The sequence below is a fragment of the Haliaeetus leucocephalus genome, unplaced genomic scaffold, assembly GCF_000737465.1.
Source record: "Haliaeetus leucocephalus isolate CR32 unplaced genomic scaffold, Haliaeetus_leucocephalus-4.0 Scaffold933, whole genome shotgun sequence".
Taxonomy (NCBI): Eukaryota; Metazoa; Chordata; class Aves; order Accipitriformes; family Accipitridae; genus Haliaeetus; species Haliaeetus leucocephalus.
Genome location: NW_010973369.1, coordinates 2,988,485 through 2,999,426, shown reverse-complemented (window position 1 = coordinate 2,999,426; position 10,942 = coordinate 2,988,485). Strand labels below are relative to the sequence as shown.

At 41.7% G+C, this 10,942-nt stretch overlaps 1 protein-coding gene across 1 annotated transcript in view; it reads right to left on the bottom strand.

Moving 5' to 3' along the window:
• Positions 1-581: 581 nt before the first annotated feature.
• ACTR5 (ARP5 actin-related protein 5 homolog (yeast)) overlaps positions 582-10,942 on the bottom strand; it is a 31,985-nt gene continuing 21,624 nt past the window's right edge. Inside the window, exons 2-10 of the mRNA XM_010584099.1 lie at positions 10,803-10,940; positions 9,650-9,879; positions 8,677-8,846; positions 7,608-7,825; positions 7,081-7,263; positions 4,313-4,435; positions 3,628-3,767; positions 2,600-2,732; positions 582-1,170 (exon numbers count right to left, since the gene is read on the bottom strand). Of these exons, the coding sequence (XP_010582401.1) occupies positions 913-1,170; positions 2,600-2,732; positions 3,628-3,767; positions 4,313-4,435; positions 7,081-7,263; positions 7,608-7,825; positions 8,677-8,846; positions 9,650-9,879; positions 10,803-10,940 (1,593 nt within the window). The 3' untranslated portion in view covers positions 582-912. The remainder of the gene's footprint in view (positions 1,171-2,599; positions 2,733-3,627; positions 3,768-4,312; positions 4,436-7,080; positions 7,264-7,607; positions 7,826-8,676; positions 8,847-9,649; positions 9,880-10,802; positions 10,941-10,942) is intronic.

The following is a 10,942-nucleotide window of genomic DNA, read 5'->3' as shown; positions in this document are numbered from 1 at the left end:
CTTTCACTTTATTAAACTGTCCTTATCTTGACCCACAAGCCTTCTGTTTTATTTTCTCTCCCCTATCCAGCTGATGAGGAGGAGTGATAGAGAAGCTTTGGTTAGCACCTGGCACCCAGCCAGGGTCAACCCACCACAGGACTGCACAAGATTTGGCAGTCGTTCTGGACTGTGCTTTATGGAGAGTTCTGTCTGTATAGCTGGACAGTGCTTTATGTCACCAGGTCTCCAGTTTCAACCAAGACATTGATATTACTGACATAAATTAAGTCAAAAAGTATCTGATATCCCACTGCTTATTGGGCAGTGGTTTAGCAGAAAGTGTGTAGCAGGCAGGAAGTCAAACAAGATGTGAGTGCAGGCGGCCTCAGGAAGAAAGGCACAGATTAGCCTCTCTGGCCTCCAGCAGCAGGATGCATCCTGACCAACATGTCCTGACAAACGCTCACTGCAGCGAGCAAGGGTGACGCCTGCTGGATTGACTCGCTTGAAACAAGCCCAGCTTCTGGATCATGCAATAAAAGCAGTAGAAAACCTGTACATTTTAATTAAATTTAAAAAAAACTGTAAAACATATACTCTCAAAAAAACCTGAGTCTTACTATGACAGTTTATAAGATAGTATTTTTCTCTGGAATGCACTTCTGTTGTGCTCCTCCTTACTGATGCATACTCCTGTGCTATGCATGAGCAGCACTAAGCGCTGCCGGTGCTATGACCATGCCAGCTGTCGCCCCAGCATGGCTTGCCCTCTTCCTTCAAGCGACTGGATGAGATGCTCAGTGCTCTCTGAGCAGCCAGCAAGGCTAGGGTGAGGCCTGCACTCCATGCACAGCTCATACTGCACACCAGTAACTCTTCTTTTCTCTGCACTCTTATCTCCATCCGAGGGTCTGTGACAAAGGCATGGTGCTAAGCCTGCTCACAAGGATTGCCTGTGCTGGATGTCAGCGCTCTGCTAGGTGCTAATGCCTCTGCTGCCCGTGGGGCCTGCTTTGGAAGGCGAATGGGAACATAGACATTTGAAGCACAGTGTTCCTTGAGGTATTCTCCCCCTTTTTCTTCATAGTCTTTTCTGGTTATCCAGCCTTCCTCACGGGTCATGTATTCCACTGCCCAATCCCTAGCCCCATACCAGGCATCTAAAACAGGACTGGAAGCAAGGTGAACCTGGATGGAAGGAAAACAGAACCACCATGTCAATTCAACACAGGAGAGAAAAGCCCTTGTTTCCCTGATTACAGGGGTATATGACACAAACCACTGAATTTCAGAAGTTTGAGCTGATTATTCAGTGCCTCTGGGGAAGAGTAATGTAAGGAATAGGTTTGAAGTGTGTTTTCACCTTGAGATCAATTCTCCATGAGCCTGCTTTTTTTCTACAGGTTGAGAAAGCACATGGTTGTATCACATTCACTACCAATGGCCCTCACAGCTGGAAGCCAATGCTGGAAGAGTTGGTGGTACAGCAAAAGAAGTGCTCCAGTAAAACTTCCTCCCTGCTTGAAGTAACAGGGAGGAATACTGCAGGCTAAGAAATAGCAGTATGTGGGCAAGAACCACACATGCTCTTTCCACTGGTGTAGATTCATACTTCCATTTAAACTACTCCTACTACTGTAGCATGAACTGCTTTCCTGGTTCAGCTATGGGCTCACTAGTCTACACACCATGTAAATCCCATGTGCAATATCTGTGAAGTGACAGAGTTCTGATAGAACCACACTATGGACCATATTTTAATGGAAAGAAGGAAGCTCTTGGTCAGTTCCAAGCAGTGACATTAAAACCAGATGAAAATGCATTCATTTTCTTCCCACAGACAGAAGTTACATACTCAAATCTTAGCAAGCAATATCCTTCCTAAAAATACCAAGTATATGGCTGTAACTAAGTTTCTGTCAGTCACACCTGGCTCAGAGCTATGTACAGTAACTGTACAAAACATGGCTTGTGGAATCACAAGATTATATTTGCACTGATTTTTTTTCTCTCCCCAGTTTATAACCTGATTTTCTATTCAGGAAGATAGTAGATTTGAGGAGACAAGGTGGTTCCAGAACAGCAAGTCTCCTTACAAAATGCATGGCAAACTCTGGGACTTGCACAACTTGGACCCTGCTTGCTACTAAAAAAGTTGCAAAGGATCACAGGTTTGCAGGATACCCACTGAATCCCTTGCTGCTGTCCCAGACAGTCATTACATGTAACAAACAGAACGTGTAACTTAGTTTTGAAGTGAGCAGTTTTTCCCAGCAACTACTCCTAACAAAGGTGACTTGTTCCAGATAGTAACTGTCCCAATCCTAAAAAATCAATCTGCAAATTCCAGCCAAACATGCTTGTGTGTGCATGGTCCTTTAGCTGAAGCAGGTTTTCCTTTTCCAAGGCATCGACCCTACTCTAATGTCCATAAAGAGCAACTGTATCTTTGCTTAACCATCTTCTCAGGTCAAAAAAGCTGTTCGCATTGTCTTGTCATAAAACACTATCCATTCCCACGCATGAAGTACACCTTCTCCATACCTCTCCCAACCCAAACTACTTTTGAACATAGGTGAACAGGCTGTTCACGCAAACATCATGTCAACACATGTACCTGAAAAGACGACTGGAACGGCCTCATTTCGAGGAGCTCCTTCTGGACTCTGGCTTTTAGTCCAGGGTACATTGTATTTCCACCAGTGAGAAAAACGTTCTGGACAAGAATAGCTTGTTGCTCCTTTGGATACCTACAAGGAACAAAAACCAACTTCAGCCTTTCTCAAGGACATCCCTCCTATGAGCTGAACCACTATGGGGAATACTGATACCTTGTATTCAGGATTCACTTTGAGAAACTTCCTTCACTTCCCTAACATGAAAACTGTGTTCGCTTTCTGGAAAAAAAAATTCCTTAACCCCATAAATCAACAACTCTGTAGAGCTGGAATTCTTACATTTCAGAAAATGCAGTCTCATATGTTCATATAGTTCAGAGGCGACATTCTGCTAATGCTAAGTTGTCTAGAAATAGTTGTCCAGAAAGCATGCCTATATCATAACTTAAAACGTCACCCCTGACTTTGGTCTCGCACAAACAGAGAATGCCAGCTCATTGTTTCGTGGCATGGATGTTTACAAGGGTTTGTTGTTTCCCTCTATAACAAGTTGGACCCAGGGTCTCCAAAGTGGGGTGTGTGCCAGACAATCCATCAGGGTACAGGAAGAAGATATGTTTTGTACCATTAATAAATAAATAAATTAAAACAGTGTTTATTTCACCTTTATCACATCATTTTTTAATTTTTATTTTTGTATACATTTTAAAACGTGCATAATATATTAGTTGAGTAGTACCTGTATATAATTTATAAATATAAATATATTGGAGGTCTGTGCCCCAAAATTTTTTACTGATGGAGTAATCAATCAAAAAAGTTTGCAGACCACTGACTTAAGACAAGCAGAGTTACATGTGGTTTTCAGAACAGGAAGACATGTCTAAACTGCAATGCTCAACCCCACCAAAAAGAACTATTCAAACATATTTTCTCAAATTATTGTTAAGTAACCAGTATTGCAAAAGCTGCATCAAAACAAGACTAGCTTGTTTGAAGTAAGTGCCAAGTAGCTTTGTAAACTCACCTCTCAAGGACATATTGCATGGTTTCTGCTATACCAGCCTGGTCTTCTCCTATCAGGGAGGGCTGGAAGACAATCTCTGGAGCCCTGATTCTTTCAGTGCCAAGGAAAAGCTGGTGATATTCTGCCAGGTTAAACACGGGCTTTAAAAAGATGAGATTGAAAAGTGGTGGGAAATTATATTAAAGAACAGTAATATTCTAGAATAAGCAAAGTTTACAAACAATTCTGTACAAGAAAGAGATCGTAATGCTCTCACAGAGAAAGAGCCATGCTGTAAAAGGTTCCAAAAGGCCAAGGAAGCTGGACTTCTCCTATACTTTATTCAGTTTGGAGCCACTCAATCCTAAGGCTCAAGCTCACAAGTTGAAAGCTGTGTCCACTGGGATGTGATATTAGGCTGTGGATTATACACAAAAAATACTTGAGCAGGACTTTTTTTTCCCCTAATAACATGGCACTGCTACAACAGGCACTGCCTGCAGAGTGACCCAAGTGGGTATATTCACGTTCTAAACCATCAGCTAAGACTGCAAGGACTTCTCCTCTCAATGTCCTGTTCAGATAGTTTAAGCATTTCTTCCAAGAGCAGGCAAATAAGATTTGCATTTGGAGAAATGTTAGCAGACTCGCTGGACAACTGGGAGGCAGCAACCTCTGGCACGAGGTGTAGATATAGAAATCAAACCTGCACTGCAGCAACAGGCTTCTCAACTTCAGGCTGTTCCTCAGCAAACAGAGGTTCAAACTCATTAATACTTTCCACATCCTCCAGTGACTGTTCACTGCCTAATGGATCCAAATCAGGAGTCTGGAAACAGAGAAGGTATATTATGGCAGGTTAGCTCAGGTGTGCTAGGCACATATATGACTTGCATTCTGGTAACACGTTTGGAAAATTCAGTGCCGATTTCCTCAAATCTCAACTTTTAACATGCCTGAAACCAAATAGGCCATTCTCCACACTGAAGATGACAATCAAAATGGTGAACAACCCAGAAAACAGATGTTAAGACAGACATTCACTCAAAGCATAAAAATCAAACACTTTCAATAAATTTATCGTGATGCCAGCTCAGAAATTAAAAGGCCTCAGTCAACAGGCTGACTGCCAGGATCCTAGCCAGCCGCATCTTAAACATAACAACACACTAAAACTTAATAAAATAGCTTTTTAAATTGGTTAAAACTTGGTGCACTCCCAGCACCTCTAACTGCTCTGTAATTACCGTTACATTCCCAGCCTTACTTGTGTGGGACTGGAAAACAAATATTTGCTAGCTACAAAGTCACCACACAATTCTTGACAGTTTCAACCACCTAGCATTTGCACCCGGGATATACCAAAAGCCCTTATATGATACAGAGATGTGAAGGTACTCCCAAAGCTCCTTCTTAATGAAAAGCATCACTCAAAATCCTAGAGTACTTCACTGTTGTGAAGTAGGAGCAGCTTTTTAATTATATAATTTAATTTTGGGTTACAATGTTACCTTTGTGATGTCATTGCTACATATTTGGTTTTGTTATTTTAAACTTGAAACATTTGTTGCAATGTCTAGCAAGCAACACCAGAATGAGATAAACTAGATTATTTAAATTCTCAAGTATCTACTTTACATCCACTTAAAACGCAAGCAATTACTCAAACCGAAGTTTAAGCAGTGTTCATTGTTACAGCAAACAAACGGTAGTCACCTGAAGTTATCTCCAACACTTATGCTTTGCTAAATCCATTTCTTTTCATGTCTTAAAGAAAAAAAACAAACAGCAGCAACAGAAACTCAGCTAAAGACCTGGCACAGACCCGAGGACAACATAATTAGCTTTGAGACTCCTTTACACAGCCACAGAGGGATGGCCTATCTTCACAAATGGATCCAGTGATAATTGTAGGTGCTCTCACAAAGCATAGACCAAATAAAAAGGATGTGGATTGATTCCAAGGTCTGAGACTATACCTAGTAAAGAAGCGGAGCGTGGGATCCAAGACAGACATGTTAGAACTTAGGCATGTTGGAACTTAGGCACAACCACTGAGCAAAATTACAAGCAGCTGATAGTCTTTCAATTATCTTTTTCTAGAACAACTTTTTTTGACAGAAGGCAGAAAGATTCTTTACCACTATGGTAAGACCATTATCTACCTCAATTTTGCTCAAACGCAGTCACTCTGATTCTTACACAAGCTTTACTGATAAGGATAAGCAAAATATAACACCCAAAAGATATCAGCTCACCTGCTAGTTTTGGCTTCATCTCAAGTTCCATATAAGACATAAGAACTTCTATATCTGGCACCACTCTCCTCTGTGCTTCAATTTTGTTTTTTTTCTCTACCTTTTCCTGAGCAAAGACTGGTAAAACTAAAAATGCTCTACCTCATGTGACTTGAAAAAGAATTACAAGTAAATGCATGAACAGCCTTAGACCATCTCTTAGAAGCAGCTGCTAGGTGCTGGGCCTGTATTAATCTGGCAACGCAAACAAATAAGCTTCTCATCTTCAAGACAATTCCAACAACCAAGTGTAGCAATTAATCTTTCATTGTTAAGTAAATAAAATAGAACATGCTCCTTAGCTGCACTAAAAAAAGATAGCCAGAGTGAAGGCAAAGGGTTAGTTATTTACCATAAAGTTCTCTGCACCTGAAAGGGAAGAACAGAAAGAAAAAAAAAATACTGTTTTTAACAAAAAGCTTGATAGGTTCTTCTATATCTTTAATAGAAGGCTACTGACATTTAAGGATAGTTGTCTTAGGATTATAACCACCTGAGGTTTAAGTACTTAAAAATCTGTGTCATTTAATTGTCAGATACCGGGGCGGGGACACACACACGGAATCTTTAACATACCGGGCCCACATATCTCACCAAAATTAATGCAAAAGCAGAGTTAGAAGTTTGTTTAAAGTAGGAACAAAATCATTATGGTAGCTGCTGCATTTGTAGCAAGTCAACCTTAAGTAAGGACAGTGGCTGGCACATGCTGCCATGAGTTAGCACAAAGGAAAACAGTGGTACCTTCAGTGGTACCTTCTCCAACCCACTAGGGCTATTTTCTTTTTTCTCCAACTTCTTAAAGATGTGCAAGAAATTTTTAAGGAAACTTACTGATTTCACATAACTATACTTCAACTACTGTCAGGAAGCCTAAAGATTATGCTTACAACTATACGGAATCAAACTATAAGATATGTCCCAGAGCACAGTGCAGAACAGCACAAGAAGGGTTACTGATTTCAGGCATACTCTACAAAATCAAAACTGTCACTTTCTGTAGCTGCATAGGAAAGCTAGAAAAAAAGACAGACAGTTGCCAAATTAACAATGAGTTGCAATGTGTTAAAGGAAAAGCTTAGTTCATCAATAAAAGTCTGAAGGGGTACATTTTCAAGCATAGAAACTTAATTCGCCCAGAGATAAGAGGAGGACTGACTTGGTGAAAACATTATACCTCCGGCTTGCTGTCCACAACATCTACTTCGATATTGACTTCTGCCTGTAGGATTTTCTGCTTTGTTTGTTCAACAGACAGACTCAATTTGTTGATGTAAGACTGAAGTTCTTCTGCAGAGTCCATGTTCAGCTCCACCAAAGCTTTGTGGAATTGATCCATTTGACCATCTTCTAAAAGTTCCTACAGACAGATACAGAGTTAGCTGTGATGAACAACACAGGGTAATTGATTATCTGTCAACTGTATGTGTACAGACACTTTGCCTTCATTACTAGGTATTATGATGTGCACAGTTTGGCAGCATTCAAAATACTTCACAAAAGCAGTATTGTTCAGAACCTGGAAGCATCCTCTGCATCAGTAATCTCTCCCTCTTATCTTGCAAGTAACCTTAAAAAGCTCCTATCAGGAAACACATGGGACAGTCGGAGCTTCTTTACGGTGATGCATGACCTTCTGATAAAGCTCTGATGGCAGCCTGCCCTCCTCACAAAAGATCACACAGAAAACTTTGCCTTCATTACCTGTACGTATAGTAACCTATCCAGCCTCTCCTGGTCAAGTTGCAGCTTCTCTTCTCGACGACGCGCATTCAGTTCTTGAAGTCGACGTAATTGCTGCTGCCGCCTTTCCTGCTTTTCCTCTGATGTCAAAGTGCTTCCCAGCAGCTTATTAGAGAAAGGCAGCTGCATCTTGTGCATGTTGTTCTCATAGTACTCTGGGGACCGCCACTTCTGTAGCTCTGAATGTTTTGAAAGCAAAATAACTGTTTTGCCAGGCTGAAAATGATGATTCGCATGTTGTACGCACTCCACGCTAAGTTCAGACTTAGAAAAAAGAAGGCAACAACGGTGCAGCCTAGGATTCTGTCACCTCTTGGCAGCCACCCCCATATTTAGCTACCCCCTCAGAGCACTACCTTCCAGTCACATACTCAGTGCACATGGTCCTTAGTGCTCTGATCTCCAGCATGCAGGAAACACGAAGTACTAAGAAGTCTGAAGTGCATACTACTGTCTCTTCTCTCTTCCCAAGGTAAGGGAGAGTTCTCACATGTTTCTAAGGACTTCTGCAAGCTCTTTCACAAGTGACAAATTTAAGAAAACTCTTTTCTTCGGCCACTACTTAAGATGACACTTACCATGGAAATTTTAAAACTTCTTTAATTCACAAAAAGTCACGAGAAGTGTCTCTGCAATTTTGGAAACCTTAAAGCAGGTAAGAAACATGGCCAGATGCAGAAATAATCCTAATCAATTTAATGTTTTGTTGGAAGTATAAAGTAACTAATAAACTAAACTCATTTTAAATTCTTTTCCTCTGAAATAATCCAAATTTTTATTCACAGAGAAATTTGAACTAATACAGATTTTTTTTTTTGTAATTTAATTTTGTTTCTCTCTTAATGTTAAATTCAAAACTGTTGTCAGGCATTTCCCATGAGGCAGATTACCAGAAAGACAGCTATAAAGAAAGCAAAATAGTAGTAGAGTATTTCTGCCAGAATTCCAGCCAACTTTAGAACAAGGGATAGAAAGGACAAAGCTAAGTTTGAATGAACACTACCTAGTGGTAAATTACAGCTGTTTTTACCTTCTATATAGTCCTCTGCAATGTAGCTGTGCTCATGCAGTATTTCCTCCATGCGACTGAGAGTGATGGCAGCAAAATGTCCTGGGTATTTCAGCTGAAGGAGGCGTTGAAGATATACAGCTGCTTGACACCCTCCAAGATTAATACGTTTACAGTTTTTAGCATCCAACCTGAAAAAACAAAGAGACACAACTGAGATTGGAGAGATCCACAAGTTCTGTGTAAAACAGACATCCTACTTTGCCCAGTATTATTTAATTTCTGATATGGTCAAGTAGACAGATGAATATTCACAGATAAATATTTCAAGATTCAGTTACCAGACAACAAGTATAATCACTACTTTGTTTATTGCAGATGCTTTCTGAAAGGCTGTTCTGCTTTAAAAAACCCAAACATTAAATAATTTCGGCTACAGCAAGGAAATGTTCTATTTTAAGAAGGGAAGTGATGGTTAGTGGAGCTAAAAGTAGTTCCTTTAACCTTTTGGCCAGGTGTAACCCTTGAAAATTTGAAGTATCTACCAGCCACCTCCTGCAGTTAAGGATTTAAAAAAAAAAAATAGTAGAGCAACATAACAGCATAATCAGAATGATAAAAGCCTCAAGAACCGCAGAAGTCTCACAGAGCACTTTCATTTGTTCCAAAGCTGCTTTAAAACCTAACACATGTTTTTTAATGCCTGATCTTACTTGGGGCAGACATTCCCTTCTACTTTTGAAAGTACAGATCTACGCAGGAATAGTAACTAAAAATGCAACACATACAAGGACAGCACTGCTTCTTCAATTCAAAGTAACTTAGCAAAATCTGCAGACCTAGTTTTAACTCGTCAGTATAAATTAAGACCTGATAACAGCTTATACTGCAGGAGCTGGAATACTGAATGCTAGAGGAATGGGTATTTGCATCACTGAAAAGTCAATGACTGACAAAGAGAGGCTGCACCGTACTTAACACGCCAAGAACTCACCTGCCTTCTAAGACAGGCAAAATGTGCGTACACTGGTAACCTGAAGATATTACCAAACCACTGCAGGGCCAGTTCTGCCTTTTATTGTGGTAAAAACTGTACAAGCTATCTACTCCATAGGACACTTTTGGCACTTGATAACATTCGAAGAGGAGCTCTGACATCATTTGTCTCGAATACAGAGGATTGCACACCGCTTCTGTCAAAACAATTGGATGATCAACGCAACCCTGTAAGAGACAAGCGAAAAGAAAAATAATAAAGGTATGAAGGGAAAATCCAGGGATACTTATCCTTGATGCTTCTTTCGAAGATCAGCAAGAACTCCTCCAAAACAGCAATGAAAAAGCACTTCATGTGCAGGCTATTAATCATGTAAGTTAAATTATATCTAGCGTCTAAGAGGGTAAAAAAAGAAGTCTTGTCTATAGCGAGACTTCCAATGTTAATTCAACCAAAGAAAAAAACTCCAAAGGGCAGAGGAGACTAAATTTTTAAAAGCTTAAACGAATTATTAAGAATCTAAGTAACCAAAATCTACGAAATGAAGAGGCGAAACATGAGTGAAAACTGGTGGAAGTTCAGTTCAGCACCAGGTAAAGCTTCCAAACTGGTGGTGTCATGCAGGCAAAAGGCTTCACGGTCCGAGGACCAACTCTCAACTCAGCTGGGTGTAAGAAACAAGTAGTCAAGGAGCACTTCGAATAAGGGCACCATACAAAACTAGTAATGCTTAACGTCCTTCTCAAAAACCGATCCTGGACGCTGGCTCTCAGCCACAGCCTGACAAGACACTGCAGTCCAAACCTCTTGCCCTGCATCCGCCTCCTCGCGTTTTTGTTTTACCACAAAACTATGAAGAACTCATGGGAATAGCGGGGTTCAAAAGACGCCCCTGGGGAGCACCTGGCCCAGGCAGGGTCGCCACAGCAGGTTCCTCAGGGCCCGTCCACCCAGGCCGTGAGTATCGGCGAAGAGGAGGACAAGACACTGCCCCAGGACAACCAGGGGCGATGCTGGACACCCCCCCCCCCAATTCCCACTACGCACCTAGGCACAACCTCCCCCACAGAGCAGGGCCGGCCCGGGTTTCAGCGGCGCCTTCAGGGCCTCCCCCCGGCCCGCCGCCCCCCCGCTCCCCGCCCGGCGGTACCTGCGAGGCGACGCCGAGGCGCTGGAAGACGTGGTCGAGGAGCAGCTCCTGCAGCTCCAGCTGGACGGGCACGTTGCGGTCGAAGGGCGAGCGGAGCAGCCAGCGCAGCGGCTCGGGGCTCCCCAGGTCGTTGCCCACCT